The 26173-nt window shown below is 46.3% G+C and overlaps 1 protein-coding gene across 1 annotated transcript in view; it reads right to left on the bottom strand.

The window, feature by feature from the left end:
- Window positions 1-2429: 2429 nt before the first annotated feature.
- Window positions 2430-26173, bottom strand: part of JAML (junction adhesion molecule like) — a 30976-nt gene continuing 7232 nt past the window's right edge. Inside the window, exons 3-10 of the mRNA XM_012809562.2 lie at window positions 22935-23089; window positions 21268-21493; window positions 16220-16332; window positions 13033-13288; window positions 9724-9862; window positions 7143-7203; window positions 5887-5973; window positions 2430-2901 (exon numbers count right to left, since the gene is read on the bottom strand). Coding sequence (XP_012665016.1) covers window positions 2821-2901; window positions 5887-5973; window positions 7143-7203; window positions 9724-9862; window positions 13033-13288; window positions 16220-16332; window positions 21268-21493; window positions 22935-23089 — 1118 coding nt within the window. The 3' untranslated portion in view covers window positions 2430-2820. The remainder of the gene's footprint in view (window positions 2902-5886; window positions 5974-7142; window positions 7204-9723; window positions 9863-13032; window positions 13289-16219; window positions 16333-21267; window positions 21494-22934; window positions 23090-26173) is intronic.

Here is a 26173-nt window from a genome sequence, read left to right as displayed (position 1 = left end):
CCGAGTAGCTGGGACTACAGGCACCCGCCACCACACCCAGCTAGTTTTTCCATTTTTAATAGAGATGGTCTTGCTCTTGCTCAGAAAGTCTCACACTACTGAGCTCAAGCAATCCACCTGCCTTGGCCTCTCAGAGTGCAAGGAGGACAGGTGTGAGTCACTATGCCCAGCTGTTTTCAACTTTAATAACCAAATTCTGAAACTATTAGATTCTTCAGGGTTCCTGAGTGGCCCCACTCCCTCCACCCAAGGGACCACTTTCTGTTGGCAAAGGCCTGCATACTTTTGGAAACCTTCAAATATGGGAATATCTGGTATTCTAGAGACTGAAAATACAGCAAATGTAAGTAACAAAACTGATTGCTAAAGGACCTACCACATGAATCTCCAGTACCTTTCTTGCCCTTCAGAATGTCTCCCCTCAGAGCTCTACAAAGCCCTTGTCTAAGCTCAGCTTCCTCACTCTCTCTGTTTCTGGATGAGAAGAAGGACTTAGGTATTGTAGTCAAGGCCTTCTTGCCCACAGAAATCAAAATTAACAAGAGATGGACTGAATCACCCATACTGCTTAATTATGCTATTAAGATTGAATAGCATGAACTGGTTAGCATTAAACACAAGATAAAAGAGCCAGTTCCAGAGTGGCAGTGCTAAGAGCTGGGAAGATAGGCCAGGTGTGGTGGCTTATGCCTGTAATCCTAGCACTCTGGGAGGCTGGAGCGGGTGGATGGCTTGAGCTCAGGAGTTCCAGACCAGCCTGAGCAAGAGTGAGAAGAGTGTGAGAGGGCAAGCACATCTTTTTCATGGGTCCCTACAGGGCTGTTTTGCTTTTAGCCAAAACTAGTGATTTGACAGCTACCCACTTTCACCCTCAACCCTGACTTCACGCCCTGTGTACAACAGGAAGGTTTGTGGGGTAGGGTTGGAGTAGAGAGGTAGACTTCCTCTTCTTCCTCTGCAGTCACAGCTGCTGAGCCCGAAATGGGAACTCAAGGCTCGGCACCTATGGCTCAAGTGGCTAAGGCGCCAGCCACATATACCTAAGGTGGCGGGTTCGAATCCAGCTCAGGCCTGTCAAACAACAATGACAGCAGCAACCAAAAAATAGCCGAGCGTTGTGGCGGGTTTCTGTGGTCCCAGCTACTTGGGAGGCTGAGGCAGGAGACTCGCTTGAGCCCAGGAGTTGGAGGTTGCTGTGAGCTGTGATGCCATGGCACTCTACCCAAGGGGACAGCTTGAGGCTCTGTCTCAAAAAAAAAAAAAAAAAAGAATGGGAACCCAATGCTGAATGAATCAAATTCAAATCTGGGTTTACCTACATTTCCGGAATCAGTGTCCTCTGAGGATCATGTGGATAAGCTCCAGCCCATCCTCTAGCTCTCATCCCAATTGTTTTCTTAGGCCCATAACAGCAGATGTGAAATCACCATCCATCCACTTAACTCTGTATCCTGTAGGCATCTAACGTGTATGTTTGAGGAAGTTGAAAGGTAATGCCCTTATTCCAGGAAAGAAGGTTGCTTAATAGCACAGACATGAAACCACTTCCTCTCCATGACCACTTAGGATGGGACAGAGTCTTCCTCCCCCTCTACTGATCGCACCCAAGTGTGTCCTGGTGTGCTTAGGATATTTATTGCCTTTAAGACTCATATGGGGAATCACTGACATACTCCTCATGTGGAGCTAACAGGTGAGCAGCAAACACATAATGAGTCTTATCCATGGCTCAACCAGAAGAGTTGGCAACCGAGAAAGAGTTCATACAGAGTGTGTTATCAGAGGTTCCTCCTGTTTGGAGGGCTAAGGGGATTGTTCAAAAATGAAGGCCCACTTGAGGCTGGCGAAGAAATTGGAGAACCAGAAAGGACCTGTTTCTGTGGCCTGGAATGGCTCAGTGGGAAGAAAGGGATGCAGGGAGTGTGAAAGAGCCGTGGTGGACGAGAGAGGAGGCTGCCGCTGGTCCCGGCTGATCCTTTGGAGGCTAGAAGTCATTTAGAACCAAAGGATTTCTAAGACCACTGTCAAATCTTAAAGTAGTAACCAAAAGTACAGGAACCTCACGGGTCAGACCAAGAACTAAATCAGTGGCTGTCCACTTTAGCAACCCATGAAGACTTTTGAAAAAGACGGATGCCTAACCTCCACCTAGAAATTCAGAATCAGGAGGCCTGTGCTGAGGCCCGGCAAGGAGCCACTCATGAAGCCAGCCCCCAGCAGGAATGAAGGAACAGTGGGTTAAATCCCAGAGCTGCAGTCACACCCCACTTCCAACACATCCACCCTCCAGACCCCAAACCAGCCCCCAGTGGGTCGAGTCACCACACTGCTTTCCTCCAGAACTTCCTGACTATAAATCCCCCACCGAGACTCCATTTACCTCTCAGTCACAGCATAAAAATGGGACGATTTCCTCAAACCATATTTATTTAGAGATAATATACCAGAGGAATTGCTTGGATTGTTTTTTATCTCTGTGATTCTTCCCAGTCACTCATCCACAAAGGACACCAGCCCCAGGAAGGGTCGGATCTGAAGGGTGGGATCTGACGGATTGCGTGAGGCCGCTGTGGCAGCTGAGCCGGGTTACCCAGGGCTAGTGTCCCATCTGTGCTCCCCCTCCCGTCATCAGGGCCTGTTCCTCCAGCGCTGTCCAGCCTTCCCTCCAGGCTCCAAACTCTCCATCTTCAGCCTTTTGACCAAGCAAGGAGACAGGAGGACAGCTGAGAGGGCAGAGAGTCAAGTAACTGTGAGAGCAGCTCAGGACACAGGGAGGAGAGAGTCTGTTCCTGCTGTGATGAACGCAGCTCTCCTCTCTTCTCAAAATGCTTTCTCTGTTCTTGGCATTCCCCCAACTGACTGATTTTCAAGTGGCTTGTTCGGAGAAGGCCAAACTGGGTTCTGTGGGGAAAGAGAAGAAAGAAACTTAGAAGACGTAGTCCAGTAGGGCAGCGCCTGTGGCTCAGTGGATAGGGTGCCGGCCCCATATACCAAGGGTGGGGGGTTCGAACCTGGCCCCAGCCAAACTGCAACAAAAAAATAGCTGGGCATTGTGGCAGGCACCTATGGTCCCAGCTACTCAGGAGGAAAGAGAATCGCCTAAGCCCAGGAGTTGGAGGTTGCTGTGAGCTGTGACACCCCAGCACTCTACCGAAGGTGATAAAGTAAGACTCTGTCTCAAAAAAAATTTTTTTTAATTAAAAATAGAAGTAGTCTAGTAATAATAGCAGTACCATCCACTGAGCTCTTCTTACCAGCCTGGCCCAGTTCTGAATTTCACATACACGATCTCATTGGCTCCTCAACCACCCATGAGGCAGGTGTTATCACTCCCATTTTAAGTAGTAAGGATAAAGAAACTGAGGCTCAGAGAGGCTAAGACCATCCACCTGCTAGGTCACAGACTTGGGATTTGGACCCAGGTCTGCCCAACTCCAAAGCTTGTGATCTTTTTTTTTTAAACTATACTAAAAATGTGTTCTAGCTATGCGTATCTGGGATCTGTGGATCCATAAATCATGGTGTATCCACATTCATACAGTGAAATCCTATGCAGTGACTAAAAATGAGTCTTCCCAAGTTTTCAATGCTCAATGGAGGTGCCTAAGTAGAAAAAAAAGTGCTGTATACATGATATGCCCAGCTAAAAGAAGGTGATTAATCTGTATGTACTGATACGGGCCCATCTTCAAGACAGGTGATGTCGTAGATTTTCATAGTCACCAGGTTTGCGGAACAGAATTATAATTTTACTGTTTTCATCACTTCCTGGATTTCTGAGTTTTATTTCCCATCATCCCTCGCGAAGGAGAACATAACCTAGTCACGTCCAAGGAGACGCCATCAACAGCAGCGCCAACACTTGTGATCTTAACCACCGTGTGTACAGCCTCAGAAAAGAGAAACAGCCTGGGGTTCTCACTACAGGTATGTAAATCAATCAGACCAGCAACAAAAATAGATTGAAGGTGCTTTGTTACCCCTGTGCCCTAGCAGAGAACACCTCTGTGCCTGCAGTCCTGAATCCTCCCCTGGGTTTATTTAACTTGGCACATGGTGTTTCAAAATAATCTTGCTGGCCCCCGAAGGCCTTTGAGATTGTGGCTGGGCCTCTCACCACCCTCTGTTGGATCCGGTGCAAGAAGATAGCGATGCTGCTTTCCAGAGTCTAAACCGCAAGCACCTGGCACTGAACCTGGGAAAGGGAGCTGTGAAGACAATTGTCACTCCTATGTCATAGCCACCTCCGAGAGTTTCTGCAAACAGTGTCACACTAAGCAGTAGCCACAAGGCAGCTGTATCAGCAGAACTCTACAAGCCAGACTGAGGCTCACGTAGCAGGTGACTGCCCTGTCACATGGCAATAAGGAGACGGGGTGCAGTGGGGGGAATGACTATTCAGCTGCAACTTCAGAGAGGAGCTCATGTCTCACTTGGTGGATCCAGGCCAGGTCTCCCAGCTCACATTTCCCTGGCAGACCTTCCTCAGCTGCAATCAGCTAGGAGTCATGTGTCCTCTCTGCTGGTGTGACAGGAACAAACACAGCCCATCATTCCACAAGTAGAGGAGGCAGCTTTCCTGAACCCAGCAGAACACTGCTCCTTAATGGGCCGGGTGCCTATAATTAGTCAACAAATAGCAGTGAGCTCACTGCCAGCTCCTTTTGTCCCTACCCCTACTCCCTGCACAGCGAGGTGCCTTTTCTAGGTCCTGCACTTCCCTGGGGAGCTACAGAAGTCAGACCAGAGCGAAAGTAGGAACCAGACTCCATATTAACGTATGAAACCCACCACGCAGCCTGCCTGGCAGTCAGGTTATGTGAAGATATAAAAAGCCAGAGTTTCAGGCTGGGCACGGTGGTGCACACCTATGATCCTGCGCTCTGGGAAGCTGAGGTCAGAGGCCCCTTTGAGCTCAGGAGTTCAAGACCGGCCTGAGCAAGAGCAAGACCCCATCTCTACTAAAAATAGAATAATTAAAAATAAATAAATAAAATACAAATGGAATAATTAGCTGGGCGTCATGGTGCATACCTGTAGTCCCAGCTATTCAGGAGGTTAAGGCAGGCTGATTGCCTAAGCCCAGGAGTGAGTTTGCAGTGAGCTATGATGACACCACTGCACTGTACCAGAGGTCTCAAAAAGGAAAAAAAAGTCACAGGTTCTATAAAAATTTAAGCATTGGAAGGAACCTTACTTTGACATTTTTTTGGAGACAGAGTCTCATTTTGTTGCCCTCAATAGAGTGCTATGGTGTCACAGCTCACAGCAACCTCAAACTCTGGGCTTAAGCAATTCTCTTGCCTCAGCCTCTCAAGTAGCTGGGACTACAGGTGCGCACCACAATGCCCGGCTATTTTGTTGTTGTTGTTGCAGTTGTCATTGTTGTTTAGCAGGCCCTGGCTGGGCTCGAACCTGCCAGTTTCAGTGTATGTGGCTGGTGCCCTACTCACTGAGCTATGGGTGCTGAGCCTTACTTTGACCTTTTGAGAGAAGGGAAAACGATCCCTTGCAACACAATGTTGGCCTCAGGATTTACCTGAACTCTCTTCACTCGGTTTTGTTTAATCAGGACTGAACAGGACTAAACTGGTGAAGTAAAGGCGTTCCCCCTCCCCATGGGGAAGGCTGCTCTTCACCCCTTCTCACCGCTAAAATCAATGACCTCTATTGGTGACCTTTAATCCTCGAGATTGGTATGAAGGCAACAAGTGTGACGGTACTTAGCAAGCCTCAATTTTTCACACTTTCCCACTACTTAGAAAAATCTCTGCCCACAGCAACCTGGCCAGGCAGCCTGGCCACAACCACCACCCACAAGCTTGCTGTACCCTTCTAGCCCCTCCTCCCACCTCTAGACCCCTAGCTGGCCACGATCGTCCTCACCATGGTCATGTAGATGGCCTCTGATTTTCCACTTGGTTCTTCTCCCTCAGTCGTCTCTTGTGTACTTATTGAGGTATAAATGTGCTTCTACAGGGGAGAAAAAAATAGTACAAAAGTTCCGAAAAATCAGGTGACTCTTATACACCAGAGAAAAGGCTCTTATTTTCTGGGCATCAGCCACCAAACTGGTGGGGTTCAAAGGGTTACTGATAGCTACAGGATTATCATCCATAATGATAATTCGGTCTTCAGTCTTCTTGAAAATGAACTGTCAGCAAAGAGCAGTATTTCAAGAACCAAACTGTCGCTTCCAAAGCCAAAGATCTTTGTTTAGATGGGTGTTCAGGTAACAGCAGGAAGTCTTTATCTTGCTAAATTACTTGTATTCTGTGGTTATTTCCTTCTAATTAGAGTCATGGCAGGAGGGCATTAATCAGCAGCTAATTGTCATCATCCCCTTCAGAGGGGTAACATGTCCGGGCCAGCCCTCTCTGAAGCTGGCATCCCTGAGGTCGGTGGCACTTTGATTCATAGTCCTGTCACTCTTTGGGAAAGCATTATTCGGTGGCAAATACTTGGGTTTCTAGAGGGCCCCCAGGCCGTATTGGGAGAAAACCCTGCTCTTTTCCAGCCCAAAAGATAGAAAGGGAAATATTCACAGAGGACTTTTTAAACATTAAAAAAAAAAAAGAGAGAGAAGAGGACTTACAGGAAATTAATTCATTTCTCAGTCACTAATACCAAAATCCCTGAATATTTAATCTTACCCATTGACTTCTTAACCCCAGAATGTATCAGAACTCTTAGTTATATTTACACAGCGCCTCGTAGATTACAAAGCATTTGCATATCACCATTTCATTGAGCCTTACAACAACCCTATGAGCCAGGCTGGCCAAATGTGCTTGTCCTTACCCTCATTTTGTGGGGGAGGCACAGGGAGTTGGCAGAGTTTTCTGACTCCAAGTCCAGGGTTCTTTCCTAGCCCACGGCCAGGATCTACTGCCCTGGGCTGATCCGACCAACCGGTTCCCACCCTCTCCATTCCTCAGAGGCTCTTATTCCAGTGATGAATGTTTCCTGCTTCCCTGCTCTATGGCAGGCACAGGCCTATAAGCTGAGACGTGATAATGAAAGCACAGTTCCTGGGGGAACTGTAACAACCCAGGCCCACCTCGACTTAGTGTCTCATGTTGGAGCGTGTGTCCACCTCCCCAGCTAGGACCCAGCAGTAAGATGGAAAGTTCTTCTCTCACCTCTGGATCAGCCTTCTTTGTGTTCTCCAGGCTCTTCACCAAGGCTGTATGATCCACTGATCTGCAAGGCATGAACAGTATATGGAATTAGCCAGTCGGCTCTGTTCATTCGCGGGTACCTACATGAGACCCTACCTGGCTTTGTGAAGAGTGGAACTACAGAGAAGGAACTATTTTCACCAGATTCCTATAGCCAGTGGCACCTGGCTCACCCTGAAACTTTAGAAGTGCATTTCTTCTAATAAAGAACAAAGAGTCCATTGATAGTTTGGTTTTTTTTTTCCATTGATAGTTTAGCCTGAAAAATAGCTTCAACTTCTCTGTTACTACTCTCATAACTTTCTGTCCATAAAGGAAGACATGGGTTTGAGAGAATGAGTAGAGACAGCATTTGAGGACGAGGGAGATACAGCCACACCAGCAGGGGGCAGCAGAGGCTCAGCAGGATGCCAGTCTTGGCCTTTCCTGGGGGCGGGACAGAATTATCCCCACAACCCCCAATCCCCAACCCTCCTCCACCAAGCTGGGAGCTCCAGCCCCTGCTTTCTACATTTGCTTCTAGAAATACATGCTTTCCCATTTTGGCCTAAGGCAAAGCGTGTAGAGGAGAGGAGGGAAAGGCTTTCTTCCCCCTATTTTCTGATTATAAAGTTGTATATTCTTTCTGTAAAATCCAAAGAACACAGAAATGTTGGAAGTTGCAGCTCCCAGTAGAGGCCTGACTTCATGAGATCTACATTCTCCTTTGTCTCAAATACCACACCCCCAGTAGTATTTTAGAATTATCCTTCCAAACCTCTCTCAATGCAAGCATAACTTACATAAAATATATTTAATGTCCATATTCCTGAACTGAGCATTATATTATTTTTTCTTCTGTAAAAATGACATCATACTATATCTTCTATATTATTATCCCTTGGCTGTCTTTCCATGTCATTCTACGTGAGGTTGTGCAGTGCTTCATTGAGAGAAATACCGATTCACTGAATCACTACCTTTCTGACAGGCACTGACGATGATTCCAATTTTCAATTATAAGCAATGCTGCAGTGACCATGTTTATCCACAAATCTCAGAATATACACCTGATTATTTATTTAGAATAAACTACTAGACATGGAAATGCTGCCCTTTCTTTTGAGGGAAACTGAGGCCCAGAGAGGGGAAGTAAGCTAATCATGGAACCCAAGTTTTCTAGCTCTCCATTCAGTGATCTCAGGATGACCAGAGCAAAGGCTCTCTACAGAGGCCAATCATGTTCAAAACCAAATCAGAGGCTCGGCACCTGTGGCTCAAGTGGCTAAGGTGCCAGCCACATACACCTAAGGTGGTGGGTTCGAATCCCCAGCCCGGGCCTGCCAAACAACAATGATAGCTGCAACCAAAAAAAATGGCCAGGCGTAGTGGCGGGCGCCTGTGGTCCCAGCTACTTGGGAGGCTGAGGCAGGAGACTCGCTTGAGCCCAGGAGTTGGAGGTTGCTGTGATGCCATGGCACTCTACCCAGGGGGATAGCTTGAGGCTCCGTCTCAAAAAAAAAAAACAAATCAGAGAGCCCTGGGGAGCAGAGCACAAACCTAGCAAGCACAGGGCTTTCTGTCTAATCCACGTTCCACGAGGAAAAGACACTCAAAAGTCAACATCATTTCATAGATTTCTTTTCCCGTGGACACATTTCAACAAGAGGGTCAATCTTGGGTTAATGAAGGACATGGATCTACAACAACCAGTGAAATACTAGTGTCCACGTCAGCGCATCTGGGTGTCTACAAAACCCTGGGAGAACTACTGATGAAATTCAGGCCTTTAAAAACATATTTCATCAATAATTCATTTGGAACCTAAAGGCATCCATTGCAAACAGCCTCTCCTAATTAGAATGTGGTGCTTTAAATTAGTGGTCCCCAACCTTTTTGATACCAGGGACCAGTTTCATAGAAGATAATTTTTCCCCAGATGGTGGAGGGTGTGGAGAGGGTGGATCTGATGGGAGGCAGCACTCAGGTGGGGATGCCTGTAATGGGGAGCAGCTATAAATACAGATGAAGCTGCCTTTCTTCCTCCACTGCTCACCTCCTGCTATGGTCTCCTAACAGGCCACAAACTAGTACCAGCCCAGGGCCCAGAGGTTAGGGACTGCAGCTTTAAATAAAACCAATGGCAACCCTCAAGATCTTAGCTTCTATATGAAACATACAGTGTGGATAAATCGTTTCTCTCAGGCCCTGAATGGTACCATGATAGTTCTTGCATAAGATTTATACTCTTAAGTATGCTCTACTTGGAGTCTCATGTGTAAGAGTGTTTGTAATATTTGCATAACACCAAAATGAATGAAGCTGGTGTAGGAATGTCCAAGTATTTTCAGGGTCACAGTGAGCAAAGGAGTTGGGGTTATTATACAACGACATCTAACGTGACAACCACAGATGATTCCATTTAAAAATCATCCTCCTCAAAACCAAAATCCTCCTTCGGTCAGGATGGCACAGTGAAGACCCTATCACTCTCTTCCACTTAGGGTTAGGGCGGTCCTGTATCCCCAGCCTCCAAACCCAAGGGGTAAGGGCAGCCTTGTACCTCTTATTCCCACAGGTCTTCTTCACGATCAGTATCAGAACGGGGAGCAGCACGATGGTGGCACAGACAATCCCCACAATGATCACCAGCTCATAACCGCCTAGGATCACAGGTCCAAGGGCTGCTGGGGTCACCAATACTTGGAAAAGGAGAAAAGCAACAAGAGGGTCTCAAGACTCCAGAAAAGAGCTAAGAGCCCCATCGGTTCTCTAGCAAGGAACAACAGCCAGGTCAGGAGGCAGAGGGAGAAGGCCTGACTCCATCTCAGATCGGGACCGTGGGGACACTGTCTCCCTTAGTTTAAGAACCTAAAGTCTGAATCCCTTCCTTACCCCTAATATGCAGCTGAAGGTGGGTGGGAGAAGAGTCTAGCTACTCCATCTAGACCGGCAGCTCCTTTCACATCACCAATTCTATTTTAAAATTTGGTTTACCAAATGACCTAGAAATAATAGGCATTTTAGAGGCTGCTGATCTTTTGATGGATGAGTGATGGTTTTCAAAAGAATACATATTACAACACTCAGCCCCACCGTGGTGACACCAAGTAAGGTCCTCAGAGGCATTTCTGCCCATACGATACCCTTCACTCTTCAATTCACTCTAAAGATGTGTGTGTGTGTGTGTGTGTGTGTGTGTGTAGATATATATATATATATCAAACAGTTCCTCAGTGGCAGATGGCACTAGGCACAGAGGATTCAAAGATGAATGCTACATGCTCCAAGTAGGGAGACGAACATGTAAACTAAAAACCACCATCTGTAGGGGACCCCCAGAGCAGCACAGAAAAAAGGGTGCCCAATTCTATGTGGAGCAGAAGAAAATCTGCCAGCAGAGGTTTTAAAGTTTAACCTGAATGTGAAAGGCACACCAGTTTTGGGGGGCAGACAGTGTGGGGCAGGACAGAGAGGATGTGGTGCACAAGATCTGGAGGCCTGTGAGGGCGGCTGGTGCCTTCGGGAACTAGAAATAGTTTAGTGGGTCTGACACAAAGTTTGCATCTGTGGGCACGGTGGCGAATTAGTCAGAAAAGATGATAGGATCCAAGTCAGGAAGGACCTTGATTATCTCAAGAAAGAATCTGGCTGTTTTGGGGGAGGCAAGGGAAAAACCATTGAAAGATTAGAAGCCAAGGAATAGAAAGTTCTGGTTTGTGATTTAGAAAGAGGGCACCAGGAGCCATGACAAACAGCGTGAAAAACAAGGGGAGGTGGCTGAGAAGGAAAGCAGAGATTAGTTAGAGACCTGCGGTCCAAGACAGAGGCGAAGATAACCAGAACTGAGCCAGGACCAACAGACGGGAAGGAAGACAGCTTCCAGAGTGAGCAGCAGAAATGAGGCGCTTGGTGATGGTCAGGTTAGGGGTCATCAGAGGGAAGGGAAGAATCAAATCCACCGCAGGCATCCAGGTAGACAGCTGTGTACAGTTGTGCATTAACTGAGCCTGGGGAGAGGTGAGTAGGGATAGGTTTGGCCACAGTATATTTAAAGGATTTATAAAAAAATTGGGTGGAGTTCACACACACACATAACTGTGCCAACACAGAATGTATGTACGGTGTCCACTACCACTAAGGTGAACAAGGCTGCGGGATGGTGCTCAGAGTGGCATTCGTAGTCTGGGCCAGTACAGAGGTAGAAGGAGGGACTAGAATGTAGCACACTGAGGAGTTAAGGGAGAGAGACTGTAAGACACCATGCACGGCCCTCTAGTGAGCTATTTGGCTATGCTGAGAAATAAAGACCTAATTGATTATGATGATTGTACCACTATAGATATACTAAAAACCACTGAGTTATACATCTTAAGTGGATAAATTATATATGGTATATGAATTTTAAAAGTATATGAATTGTATCTCAGGCAAGCTGTTTTAATAAAAAGAAAGGCACTCTGGGAGGCCAAGGCAGGTGGATTGCTCGAGCTCAGGAGTTCAAGACCAGCTTGAGCAAGAGTGAGAACCTATCTCTAAAAATAGCCAGGCACTGTGGTGAGGGCCTGCAGTCCCAGCTACTTGGGAGGCTGAGGCAAGAGAATCGCTTGAGCTCAAGAGTTTGAGGTTGCTGTGAGCTATGATGCCACAGCACTCTATCGAGAGTGATAAAGTGAGATTGTCTCAAAAAAAAACAAAAAGAAAAAGAGAGAGAAATATGGGAGGAAAGCTGATGTAAATAAGGACATAGGTAAGAGGAAGAATTGGGCAATTTTTTTTTTTTTTTTTTTTTTTTTTTTTTGCAGTTTTTGGCCAGGGCTGGGTTTGAACCCACTGCCTCCGGTATATAGGGCCAGCACCCTACTCCTTTGAGCCACAGGCACTGCCCTGAACTGGGCAAATTTTTGTATGCTGAAGCCAACAAAAAGTGAGACTGTGGCCATGTGAGGAGATTCCTCAGCACAGGGGGCCAGATAAGCCCAGAGCTGAAGGGACAGAGGTAAGAATGGGGGAGAGGTGGATATATTTGTGGGTAGAGCCTCTATAATGACTTGCATTTTCTCTATGAAGGGAAGGAAAGACTCCTGAGAGTGAAGCATAGAAATAAGAAAACCACCTGTCCTGCTTCCCTGTTACTAAGGAGAGGGTGTCCCCAGAGACCTAAGTCGTTGGCCTGAGTACCAAGGTATGTTCCATCCTCAGCCCCATCTCCCCAACCCCCAGGCGACTGCAGCCAGCCCCTTAAGGCCCTATTAGAAGCAAAGTCCACAGGCCACATCCTGTCTGCTAACTGGGTTGTGGTTTGACTTTAACCCCTTACTCACCAACCTCTCTCCATCAACACAATTAAGTCTTTATTCTCCCACAGGCTAGAGACCCTGATGCACAGTTTCCAGAACCTTTGACCAAAAGACCCCCCCCCCATTTTTGGTTCTGGTGCCTTCCTGTTTTGTCTCTGTTCCTTGCTGTCTCTCACCTTCTGGGGACCATTCTCCCTCCCACTACAGAGCACACAGCATCTCCCTTAAAGCCAAGTAAAATGACTTTGGACGTCCATTCTAGTCCATCCCTGAGTTCCCGTATCTTTACGCCAGTTGACGACACTGCCGTAAGTGGGGCTGGCAGAAGGCTGCTGTTCCCTAAATATTAGCTCTGTTTGCCTCAGCCTAGCACCGGGGCTGGAGCCGGAATGAGGCAGGCAGGGCACCGATAGAGCCAAACTGTAACAGGCATTGCAAAGCTCTGGCTTGTGCAAATACAGGGTCAGCACCTGAGGGAGGCCCCTTCCATTCTGCCCCTCCAGCCCCTGCTAGTCCCGGCCCCACTAACCAGCGAGGAGATCCCTTAGCCCTCCCTACCCAAGTGTAGATACCTTGAGGCTCTTCCTGGATCACATGCAGCACAACAGTTTTCTTAAACACCAGGCTCCCCAGGTGGATATGGCAGGTGTATAATCCTCTGTCAGACTCCTTCACTTCTTGAAGCATGATGGAACCATCATTGTGGGAAATGTCCCCCACCAGGTTTACACGGCTCTGGAAGCGGCCTTGGTTCTGGAACTTTCCCCGGTTCTGGGGGTACCCCACAGGTATCTTGAGTTTGGAGTGATAGCGTAGCACTAGCTCCTCCTAGAAGGAAAAGACAAAAGGTATGAGATTGTGATGACTTGGGGGGCGGGGCAGAGTACAGGGAAGAGGGTGGCAATCTCAGGATGCCCAGGCCCTGCCCTGTGAAAGAAGGAAAGGCATTACCAGGAAGCATTAGATGGCTGGACGAAGTGGCTTTTTCCTGTAATCCTAGCATTCTGGGAGGCCGAGGCAAGTGGATTGCCTGAACTCAAAAAGGAGTTTGAGATCAGCCTGGAAAGAGCAAGAGCCTGTCTCTACTGAAAATAAGAAAACTAGCCAGGCATTGTGGCAGACACCTGTAGTCCCAGCTACTCGGGAGGCTGAAGCAAGAGGAGTGCTTGAGGCCAAAAGTTTGAGATTGCTGTGAGCTATGACACCACACGACTCTACTGAGGGAGACGAAATGAGACTCTCAAAAAAAATTAGCTGACACAGAGTCGTGATACACACGTGTATGTGTGCATGGTGCTTAAAAGGACATCACCAAACCAAGAACAATATTCTCATCTGAAGAGAGGAATGAGAAAGGTGAGAATGAGGGACTTTCACTTTTTGCACTTCTCCAATGAATAAAGAAAAGTCCACCTTGTACATTGTGTGACATTTCCACGTGGATTTGCACAGGCATCTGAAGGGTGTCTAAAACTGAACTCCTCATTTTTCTCCCAAACCAGTTCCTTCCAGTCCATCCCATTTTGGAAAATGGCAATGCCTTCTTCCAGATGCTCAGGCTAAAAACCGTGGAGTCATCTCAATTCCTCCCAATCTTGAACGAATTACATCTAACCCTCAGCAAATCCCCTCACCTCTCTCTACCTTTAAAATGTGTTCCAAATCTGGCCACTCTCCCTCCTCCACTGTTAGCTTTCTGGTCCAAGCTACCCCATCTCCCACCTGGATTCCTGCAACAGCTTCCATACTTGGCTCCCCTGCGTTCTCTCTACTAAAATCTGCTCTCATCTGATGAGCCTTTAAAAATGTAGCTTAAATCATGTTACCCCTTGCTCAAAACCCTTCCGTCCATCCCCCCACTTCTACTAAAACTACAAGGCCCTGCACAATCGCTCCCCCCAATCTCCTTTTCCTCTCTGACTCCATCTTATCTTCTATTCTTTTCTCACAACTTGGGTTACTTCACTCCAACCACACCAACCTCCTTGCTGCTCTGTAAATACTGGCCTCAGGACCTTTGCACTTGCTATGCCCTATGATTGGAACACTCTCCCCTTCAGACATACACACCCCCAACCTCCTTTAACCTCTGATCAAATTACCTTCTCGGTGAGGCCTCCCCCACCACCTCTATTAAATAACAACCAGAAAGCCCTGCTTTATTGTTCTCCATAGCTCTCACTATTACCTGATGTAGTGAATATTTATTTCTTTATTATTTTACTGTGTATCTCCCTCCATCTTGATTGTAAGTCCCCTATCAAGACAGGGGCTTTGAGTAATCATTCTCACAACAGATGCTTCCAAAAATACTGAGTATTGAAATTTTTATAAAGGTATGCCAATATAAAAAAGAAGAAGAAAAGCTTTAACTAGGTGCAGTGGTTATAGCATGCACCTATAATCCCAGCTTCTTGGAAAGCTGAGGCAGGAGAATCATTTGAACCTAGGAGCTTAAGGCCAACCTGGGCAACATAATGAGACCACATTTCCAGTCGATCAATCAATCAAAAGAGCTTTTAAGAAAAGGTAATATGTATGCAGATACATGTACAAACCCAAATGAAGTCACCTGGCCCCTCACCTTTTGTCTACTGCAATTCAAAGTCAAAACCTCAAAATGTCAACCCTTATCCTATTTTCTGCTGTGAATCACTTGATGGCTGACATTTAAATGCATGACGCGCTCTTAGCGGTGAACTTAGAACTACATATGATTCCCCAGATTCTACCACCATGCTTTTTCTGACCCATGCAGAGAGCATACAGGAAACAAGTGAGTGTAAATGATTTCTTAGAGGGATGACCTGGAATATGTTTTAATTTATAAAAGTTAAATCTTTTAAACATTTTGCATCTTGACCTTTGTTAATAGCAAGATAGCTGGGCTATCCCTCACAACACGTCTTGACACACAAAGACATCACCACATCATGGCTGAGATATATTGGTCTGGTGAATTAATTTGCTATTTACTGCTTTACAGAGTTCCCATGAAATACCCCTCACCCTGGCCCCCAGGATAACATATGAGGCAGCCATGAAGATGAGGAAAATTCCCTCCATCCTGTAGATGGCGCAATGGAGCACAAATGAAAACTCACAAAAATAATCCAAATAAGAATAAGAATGGCTATGTTCTTATTGCCTTCCTGATTAGACCACAAAAATCATTCTTCTCATTCTCACATGGACTCTATAAAGAGAAAAGGGAGAAAGAAGGAAACTAAAAGGCAGTGGCCAAGTCATGTACAAAATGCTTTACTTGTACCATCTCATTTTAGTATTTAAAGGTTAAGTATCAGGCAGTGCCTGTGGCTCAGTCGGCAGGGCGCCAGCCCCATATATGGAGGGTGGCGGGTTCGAACCTGGCCCCAGCCAAAATGCAACAAAAAAATAGCCAGGTGTTCTAGAGGGGGCCTGTAGTCCCAGCTACTCAGGAGGCTGAAGCAAGAGAATCGCCTTAGCCCAGGAGTTAGAGATTGCTGTGAGCTGTGATGCCACAGTACTCTACTGAGGGCAATAAAGTGAGACTCTGTCTCTAAAAAAATAAAATAAAATAAAGGTTAAGTTTCATCATCGCCATCTTGATTGGAGTGATCTTTCTAACTAGGAAGCTCAGCTAAATGGCTGAGCTAGGACAAAGCCCAGTCTGACAAGCTCCGAAGCCCAGGCTCTTACACCACCACCTCACAGCACCTGATGCCCGATTGCTCTTCTCCTGTCTGTCCCGCTACAGTGACGCTTCCTTCTGGTTACCTTGGCCTGCTCGCCTGCTGAGAACATCCAGTCTACCCTGGTCACGTGTTTCTCTTCTGTGCTCTGGAAAACACATCCCATCACTGCTGAATTACCCACATGGACCACGAGCTCTGAGGACAAAACAGTAAATCAAGTCAGACCCAAAGGATAAACTATAGAAAACAACACATTTCTAGAAAAGATAATAGTTAGCCAAATACCCTGAGCAGCAAACATGACTATTGCCACCAAACCCTGCATATATTCCCTCTGTAGTTAATCCAGATGATTCTATGTGGACAAAGTACTCAGAGGCTGCTCACTCAAACCAACATGGTCATCCCCAAGGGGACCATCTATGCCAGGCATCCTCAAACTATGGCCCGCGGGCCATATGCAGCCCGCAGAGGACATTTATCCAGCCTGCCGGTGTTTTAGCCGCCGCTGCCTGTCCTGTTTAGCAGTCGACTTGTCCTGGGGCCCATAGTCTAGCCCTCCAATGGTCTGAGGGACAGTGAACTGGCCCCCTGTTTAAAAAGTTTGAGGGCCCTTGGTCTATGCTCACATATGCCTACCCTGAGGGTTTCTGCTGCCTTTGTACTGCAAGAAACACTTATGGTCACCTTTATCCTTCTCCTTCCTCTTTTCCAGAATTCCTCCCATGAACTCCAAAGCCACATCATATCTGTATGAAAAATCTCAAAGCCCCCACTTTCTATTCCTCAACTTAGACACCCATCTCTGCTTAGCATAAACAGGAAGTGGAAGGTTACATGACTCTGATTCTTACATACAGCCCACCAAGTCTCCTCACTGAAAAAAAAATGAATCATTCTTCGCTTTCTTAGACTTCTTTTATTCTTTTTATGAGTTGTCTTGGGACTGACTTAAGACTTGGTTCTGGCTCCCGTACAGGTCATGGGACTCCTTACGAGTTAGGCCAAGACAGTAGACAGCTCTCCCCTGACTTTGCCTTCTGTTTCAAGCCTGCCTTCTCCTGCCCCCACCCTCCCCACTTGACCCCCCTTCTCTGATCTGGCTTTCCAACTGCGAGGCTCTCCCTTCTGCGTATTTATATGAGCAGCTGACCTATCATGTATTTCATGCATAAGACAGAAAAGATGTAGAAAGATGTTTCCAATTTTTTCAGTCATGCAATACCCAAATCAACCATAAAGTTGATTAAGAGATGAGAAGCAGGATGGTATATGTGGAGACACAAGCCTAGGTCTTAACTGGACAGAGTTCCTCCAAAAGAGCATTCAGCAAAGCCCATGAGGGAATAAACAGAATACACAAGCTGACCTTTCATCCAATCTGTTGCCCTGGGAGAACATTAACTTCCTGCCCAGCAGGAAAGCTGCGAGATGGGAGGAAAGCAGAAGAAAATGTATGAACTCGAAACTCAGTGAAGAAAATTATTTTGAAAATAATAAAAATCTACTCCAAAGGATACCAGGAAGGAAGGAAACTCCCTCTAGATCTACCAGCACATCAAGTACTAAATTCTATTTTTTAAATGCAATAATAATAACTGGATATTCAGAATACTTTCAAGGCACCAGGCAGGTGCTAGATGCCTTATGTGTAGTACACAATATATCATAGTCATTACACTACTTTGAGGTTTCACTGCTACTCTCCCATTTTATAGAAGAAAGAGAAAGAGCCCAAAGCCTCATGGCCGGTAACAGAGGAGCCAGCACTCAGACCCATGCCTGTGTGGAAATAAAGTCTGAGCTTTCTTTATTTTTTAGGCCGAGGCTGGGTTTGAACCCACCACCTTCAGTATATGGGGCCAGCGCCCTACTCCTTGAGCCACAGGTGCCACTAGGTCTGAGCTTTCTTACTCACTATAACATACCATCTCACATAAGGGCAGCTGATTCCAGAGCAAAAGTATAGGAAATTAGTGTTATTATTATTTTTATCTCTAGTATGTACAGTAAGAACTATGAAAAAGGAATTAAAGTAGTAGAATCATGGAAAAATTAGAAACTGAAGGATAAATTTTATAGAGAAAATTATAGACGACTGCAAAATTGAATTTCCAAGTGGACAGAGACTATCTATGTAGAGCAAGTTGAACAACTTAGCCCTGGACCACTCGGCAAAATTGTTAGAGCTTGGATTGGATCCCCTTTTGGCTGGAAGAAAAAAACAATACTAATTGCTCTGCTAGCTACTCAGGAAGTATCTAATTACTCCTAACATTGTTCTAGACTTTTTCCCTGGATTATTCACCTCTTATAATTGGCTGCTTTGGTTTCTTTTCTTTTTTTTTATTAGATCATATTTGTACACATTAATTCTATCATGGGATACAGTGTGTTGTTTCCACATACAATTTGAAATACTTTCATCCAATTGGCCAACATAGCCATCATGTCCTTCTCATAATTATTGTGTTAAGACATTTATATTCGACATTTAGAAAGATTCATATGTACCCTTATAGGATAAATCATAGGCATGGTCCCAGCAATCACCCTCCCTCCACCCATCCTCTCCCCTTCCCTCCCCTCCCTCAACCCTTTCCCGATATTCTTGGACTCCATTTGGATTATAGCTTTCCTATGATAGTTAACAATTAGTTTCATAATAGGGTTGAGTACGTTGGATACTTTTTCTTCCATTCATGAGATACTTTGCTAAGAAGAATATTTTCCAGCTCCATCCATGTAAACATGAAGGAGGTAAAGTCTCCATCTTTCTTTAGGGCTGCATAATATTCCATGGTGTACATATACCACAATTTGCTTTGGTTTCTTCTCTGTCTCTTCTAAGCAAGAAAGGGCTGTCTATGCTTGTAAAGACAAAGGTTCAGGCATGCCCTTAGAGAACAAAGGCAGAAAAAAGGATACATAAAGAGAATCCTGGGGGAATACAGGCATCTGATTTGTTTCTTTTTTTTTTTTTTTTTTTTTTTTTTGAGACAGAGCCTCAAGCTGTCCCCCTGGGTAGAGTGCCGTGGCATTACAGCTCACAGCAACCTCCAACTCCTGGGCTCAAGCGAGTCTCCTGCCTCCGCCTCCCAAGTAGCTGGGACCACAGGCGCCCGCCACAACGCCTGGCTATTTTTTGGTTGCAGCCGTCATTGTTGTTTGGCGGGTCCCGGCTGGGGATTCGAACCCGCCACCTTAGGTGTACGTGGCTGGCGCCTTAGCCGGTTGAGCTATAGGCGCCGAGCCTGATTTGTTTCTTCTTGAAGAACCACAGCTTTGGAAGTAAGAGAAAAATGGCAAAAAAAGAGGAAAAATGAAGAAAGGGGCCAGAGGCCACCTTCTACAACTCTGTTTTTTATAAATCAGATTCAAGTGAAGGATGCTGATGCAAGAACTTCATTCCTTAGACAAATGTCTGTTGATTGCTTACTCTGTGCCCGGCCCTGTGCCCAGGGCTGGCCACAGGACAAAGACTATAGACCCGGGCGAGCAGGGAAGACGCAACTGCGTGCATGTAAGGAGTGTCACCAAAGAACAGGATGGGGTGCTTGGGAGGAGTTTGTCAGAGCTAAGAGGCTGAGGCCTAAGCTAGCTGGGAAGAGGAGGCCCCAGATTCCAGCTCTCTAACTAGACTGCAGGCTTTCCTGAGGCCACAAGGTGGTTCATTCTATTCTACACTCATAAAGAATGCATCTAGTTGGCTCAGCGCCTATGGCTCAAGCAGCTAAGGCACCAACCACATACACCTGTGTTGGGGGGTTCAAATCCAGCCTGGACCCACCAAACAACAATGATGGCTGCAACCCAAAAAAGAATGCATCTAGTTCTGAGGCTTGCAAACTTTTCTTCAGTTATAATATTTTCTTTATAAATATATCAATACAGCAAGACTAAATTTCAGAGACACCGGATGTCGTTAATTTGGACATCACTAGTATATTATAAAAGAGAGGCATGGAGTTATGTACATGATGAAAGATTTCAGAACTTCAGAGGAATGGGCAGCTTCACGGGAGGCCATTTCGGTAGTGACTGACTTCACTAGTAAAGTAAACTTCCCAAGAATGTCACCATCTCTAAATAAGAAATGATCACTGACATCTAGAACTACTTCGGTGCTTCCATAGTCTAGATTCTGGGAGAAGAACTTTACCTTCAACTTCTATGCCAACTGGTTGAATCTCTCCACCCTTTTCTCTACAGCCTGATTCAACAGCTCCTACTGTTGTTTACAATACTTATCTGGGAAATTTTTCTAGAAGCACAATGCCCTTTTTGGTTATAGTCTCAGCTGCATTCCCTTCAACTAATACTTGGTCAAAGAAGGAAAGAAACCTGGGCCCATCCTCCCCTACCAGAACTTGAGCCACCACAGCTCATATACTCACTTTTAAATTATTTTAAAGGAACAAACAAATAGAATCTCAATGAATAAAACAGGGGAAAGGAAAAGGACTTGGTTGGAATGGAGGTGAGAGCCTGGGGTCCCATCTGAGTCTTCTACCCACCCTGGCCCTGTTCTCTCCCCTCCTGCCCTGAGGTTCCTGGGAGCACCAGGGTTGCTTCTACAGTGCACAATGCTAACACCATCCATCAGCCAACGCCACAGCCTCCATTCATAAACAGGAAAATGAAGTGCAAAGAAGTTAGAAAGATCTGCTCCTTTCTTTTATAACCCCCTGAACACCTAACACAGGTATGTGACATAAAACATGGACGTGGCATCAATGTGGATAATCGGTGGGAGCTATCAGTATAGTAAAAAGAACACAGGCTTTGTTGTCAGAGGAGCCAGGGTTCAAGTGCTGGTTATGCCATTTAATAAATATGTGGCTTTAAACAAGTCACTTAATTTCTCCAAGCCTCAGTTATCTCATCTGTAAAATGGAAAGAATAATGCATCCTTCACAGGGCTTTCATGAAGAAGAAATCAGTGTAATAATAAAGTAATGATTTAATCATTTTTAGTTAATAAAATAACTATTGTCATTTACTGAAGACTGATGCAGTGGTAAGGACTTAGCCCAAAGGCCGGTATTTGTTCAACAAAATCAGCCCCCTTGCTTCTCGCGCATCAAATCTCTCACCCCTTGGCCCCTCTCTGAAGCAGCACCCACGTACCTTTGGGCTCCTCTGGTAAGACATGGAGCACCACAGTCTTCTTGAACACCAGGCTCTCCTTTTCCAGGCGGATTTCACAGGTATAGATGCCCTGGTCAGCCTCTTGCACATTTTGGAGCAGGAGAGAACCATCATTGTGCAAGATGTCCCCCACCAACAACGCACGTCCCTGGAAGCGCCCCATAGGCACGGTAAGGTTGGAGTAGTAGTACAGAACATATTCATCCTGGAGGGCAACACGACATTCGGTCAAAAGAGCTGCTAGACCTAGGAGTATGAATCCAGAAGACTCCGTTTTGGAGACAGCATAATGATCGCCACCATGATGGTCAAACACAGTTGGTACTCACAACGTAGGGGCATAGGACATGCCTTTTGGGTGCAGGACATAGCTACAAGAGGGACTCTACCTAACAAATTCAAATATTGCCATTTGGTTGTTTGTACCCTCACCTTAACCTGAAAGTTAAAAAAAGAAAAATACTTGGTACTCAGTTAAAAATGGTGCCAGGCACTATTCGAACTTGCACAAGGTCTGTGCTTTCTACAAATGCAAAGGGACAAATATGGTTCACACGTTTTTATTTCTTACGTTTTAAGGTTAAATGAAACACCTGCTCTGAGGATCACGCTGGGGTTTCCAACTCCCAGTCTTGAAAAGACATCTCTCAAAAAAAATAAACAAAAACCATCTCTCATTTTCACCCCGTTCTGCCATGGCCCCAGCTTGGATGGCACAACCTGCTCCTGGCACAGCCTGCTGGCAGCTGTCATCACACAAAAAGAGAAGTCATCAACAGGAAAGGGTTCCGGGCGGGAGGAGGAGTCCTGGGGAATTCTTATTTCTATTGCACCCTGGGTCTATTCCTCTTATAGTAATAAAAATTTGAGTTGAGAACCACATTGTAGGGATAACATGGAATATCCTCTAAACTACAAAATTTTTTTTTTCATTTGCAAATGTTGGGACATTATTGTTAGTAACAAAGTATATTTGCAACATGTTTCACAAAGGATCGGACATAACAAGTATCTCCCCAGCATCCTGATGAGGCTTAATACATTGTTTCCTATTCCAAAGAGCTCTAGGAAAGACCCTCCCTCAGCCAGGCTGCATCTGCTAATCCCAGCAATTAAAGCAGCCCCAAGGGAGAAAAAGATGGTTCCCCCGGCACACAAATGGGACAGTAGAATGCTGGGGGAAAAAAATCTGTCTTCTTTTCCACCCCCAAATAGATAATTTGTGACATTGCTCTTATCCCTAGGTCAGGGCGAGTCTGTCTGGACTCTGGGAATCACTCCTCTCTCCCATCTGTGCTACTCTAGAAAGGGTAAGGGACAGAGGAAGGAAATTAACAAAAGGTCTTGTGCCCGTCTCCCACAGCCCCACCCCCAACTGCCTGAGAGTTAAGCATTATCATCGTTACTATTACCTGTCTCCTCATAAATTAGGAAGCTGAAGCTCAGCAAGGTTGAGTAACTTGCCCTGCTGAGTCTGTAGCCACAAGTGGCTGAGCTAGGAGGAGGCCACTCTGACAGCTCCAACCCCCAGGCTCTTGCAATGCCCCCCTCTTCATGGCACCTGATGCCTGATTCTCTCCCTCCCCGCTGTCCTGATACCATCAGCCTGGGGCTTCTACTCCACAGCGACATTCTCCTCTCATTACCTGGGCATGATTTCCTGGGGAGAGCATCCAGTCTACCTTGATCACCCGTTTCTCTTGGGCGCTCTGGAAAACACATCCCATCAGAGCAGAATCCCCCACATGGACTATTAGCTCAGGGGAGGAAACAGTGAAGTCATTCAGGCCCAAGGAATAATCTATAGAGGTCAAAGGCAAGAGGACACATCATTTAGACAAATACCCGCAACAACAAAAATCAGCATTAATCACCAAGTACTAACACCCTTCTCAGCCAGGCAGAGTGGCTCATGTTTGTAATCCTGGAGCTCTGGGAGGCCAAGGCAAGTGGATTGCTTGAGCTCAGGAGTTTGAGACCAGCCTGAGCAAGAGGTAGACCCCATCTCTACTAAAAACAGAAAAAAAAAAAAAAAAACTAGCTGGGCATTGTGATGCATGCCTGTAGTCCCAGCTACTCGGGTGGCAGGAGGGTTGCCTCAAATCCAAGAGCTTGAGGTTGCTGTGAGCTACGACGCCAGGGCACTCTCACAAACAGAGTGAGACTCTGTTTCTAAAAACAAAATAAAATAAATACCCCCTCCCTGGATGATCCAACATAGACAAAGCATCCTGAGGCTATCCGCTCAAACCAACATGGCATCCCCAAGGCTACCAGAAACATCCACTAGTTACCTACTTAGCTCAACTCAGAAGCATTCTGCAATCTTCCTACTGCAATAAATGCCAGCCCTTCTCCTATTGAATCCCTTCCCCCTTGCCAGATGTCCTCCTCCCATCCTTTCTAAAGAAAGAAGGGGAACCCCTAAGTCTTTCCTTTCTGCTCACCATAAACAGGAAATGGGGTGTTTCTTGTTCTTAATTTTCCCACTGGTTCCCTGTCTGAGCAGCCGATTCCTGCTTCCTTTTATTTATTTCCTCCTTTTCCTTTCTTTAGTTCCTTCACAAAAGTTGAGCTCTGCATTTGCTGGCTGCTGCTGGCTGCTGCGCAGGCCCCTGTGATTATGAGGCCAATGCAGAGTACACCTGTCTCCTTCGATGTCCTTTGGGCTTGCTCTTTCCTCATCCCCCCCTTCTAGCTTTGCCAACAGCCCTGGCTGTCCAGGTTCACACGTGGACCCCCCCATTCATTATTTGTACATTGCTCAAGCAATTTTAAGAGGTCACTGAAAGAGAACATGATTCCATGGATATTTTTGTTTTCATACAAAGAGACAAAAATCAAGAAAAGACACATTTAGAGGCTGCTCAGTTCCTATCAAAGGAGAGCCAAGGGGACACATATGGGGAGGAACAGAAAATGTGCCAGTCTTCTCATCCAAGCTGTTTCCCTGACAGAAGAGAGTTAACTTCCTGCCCACCAGCAGGCTCACCCAGCAGGGAGAATGGAAAGGAAAACACGAACCCTGAAGCCTTTGGAAGGAATTATTTTGAAAGAAATCAAAATGAGCTCCAACCATGATTTGGAATTTTCCTATGAGGAGGAACTGAGCAGAAGTGGTGCGAAGTATAATAAGCCAATGGCACTGACTGGTAAGATTGCTGTGTGGAGAATTCAATGAAGGGCTGCTAGACACAGCGGTAACCAAAGGGAAAGGAAATGAGAGAAGGGACACCTCTTGACGAAGGAGTAATCCCCATCCCCAGGCCACGAAGCTTCTGCAGATGAGCTGGGACTGTGGTAGCTCTCTGGATGGAGGAGCAAAAACCTGCAGCCTGCTTCACAGACCTCGGGGAAGATGTCTAAGTACCTCTGAAAGCATCACATCCCTGCTTCAGTGAAAAAAAAAGTTCTCTAGAGTGGCGCCTGTGGCTCAAAGGAGTAGGGTGCCAGCCCCATATGCTGGAGGTGGTAGGTTCAAACCCAGCCCCAGCCAAAAAAAAAAAAAAAGTTCTCTAATACATGGCTCAGAGCCCCATAGCACAGTGGTTATGGAGCCAGCCACATATACGGAGTGTGGCAGGTTTGAACCCAGCCTGGGCCTGCTAAAAAACAATGACAACTGCAACAAAATATAGCCAGGCGTTGTAGCAGGTGCCTGTAGTCCCAGCTACTTGGGAGGCTGAGGCAAGAGAATCACTTAAGCCCGAGAGTTTGAGGTTGCTGTGAGCTGTGATGCCACTGCACTCTACTGAGGGTGACAAAATGAGACTCTGTCTCAAAAAAAAAAAAGTTCTCCAATACACACCATTTTTGTGTAGGCATGCATGTGCATGTGTGTGTGCGTGTCAGCACATGTGTGCACACTCTGTGTTCCCTGAAATTGGGGCAAAGGCAACCCTTTTGTATATTTGCTGAGTCAGCATTTAGGTCACCCTCCACAGTTCAGAAAATAACAATAAAGAGAAAAATAAAAGGCTATGAACAAAGTGCCCAACTAATTTCTTCTCCCCACAGAGCTATATCCAGCAGTAAAGGGAAAGACGAGGGGGACAAGATAAAACCATTCGAAAGAAGTGGCAACATGCAGTGCCTGAACACTAAGTGAGGTGTAAGGGCGAGACTCCCACCTGGTGATGAGATGCCCGGCCAGGCTCCTCGGGAGGAAATGAGTGTGGGGAAACCGGAAGGATGAGGAAGCCTCGGGGCGGGCTTGCTAGGATGAGGTGCTGGAAGGAAATTTCCAGGAAAGGAAAGCATTGCAAAGTGGGAAAGAGCTCAGTGCGTTTGGGGAACTGCAAGAAGGCTCACGTGACCACAGCAGGCAAGCAATGAAAGGGGTTCTGGGCTTCTCCTTCTCTCTTTGATAATTTCAGTTCCTGACCTGTGGTTTTAAAGATACTGATTTTTCTTTCTTTTTTTTTTAGAGACAGAGTCTCACTCTGTCATCCTCGGTAGAGTGCTGTAGCGCCACAGCTCACAGCAACCTCCAGCTCCTGGGCCTAGGCGATTCTCCTACCTCAGTCTCCCCGCAGCTGGGACCACAGACGCCCGCCACAATGCCCGGCCACTTTTCTGTTGCAGTTTGGCCGGGGCCAAATTCAAACCCGCTGCCTTCGGTATATGGGGCACTTGCTGAGCCACAGACGTCACCCCAAAGGTACCAATTTTTTTTGAGACAGAGCCTCAAGCTATCCCACTGGGTAGAGTGCTGTGGCATCACAGCTCACAGCAACCTACAACTCCTGGGCTCAAGTGAGTCTCCTGCCTCCGCCTCCCAAGTAGCTGGGACCACAGGTGCCCGCCACAGCGCCCGGCTGTTTTTTGGTTGCAGCATCGTTGTTATTTGGCGGGCCTGGGCTGGATTTGAACCCACCACCTTAGG

This window comes from Otolemur garnettii, unplaced genomic scaffold (assembly GCF_000181295.1).
Source record: "Otolemur garnettii isolate 467f Iridium unplaced genomic scaffold, OtoGar3 scaffold00108, whole genome shotgun sequence".
Lineage (NCBI taxonomy): Eukaryota > Metazoa > Chordata > Mammalia > Primates > Galagidae > Otolemur > Otolemur garnettii.
Note: the sequence above shows the minus strand (reverse complement) of the source record. Positions and strands in the feature narration are given on the sequence as shown.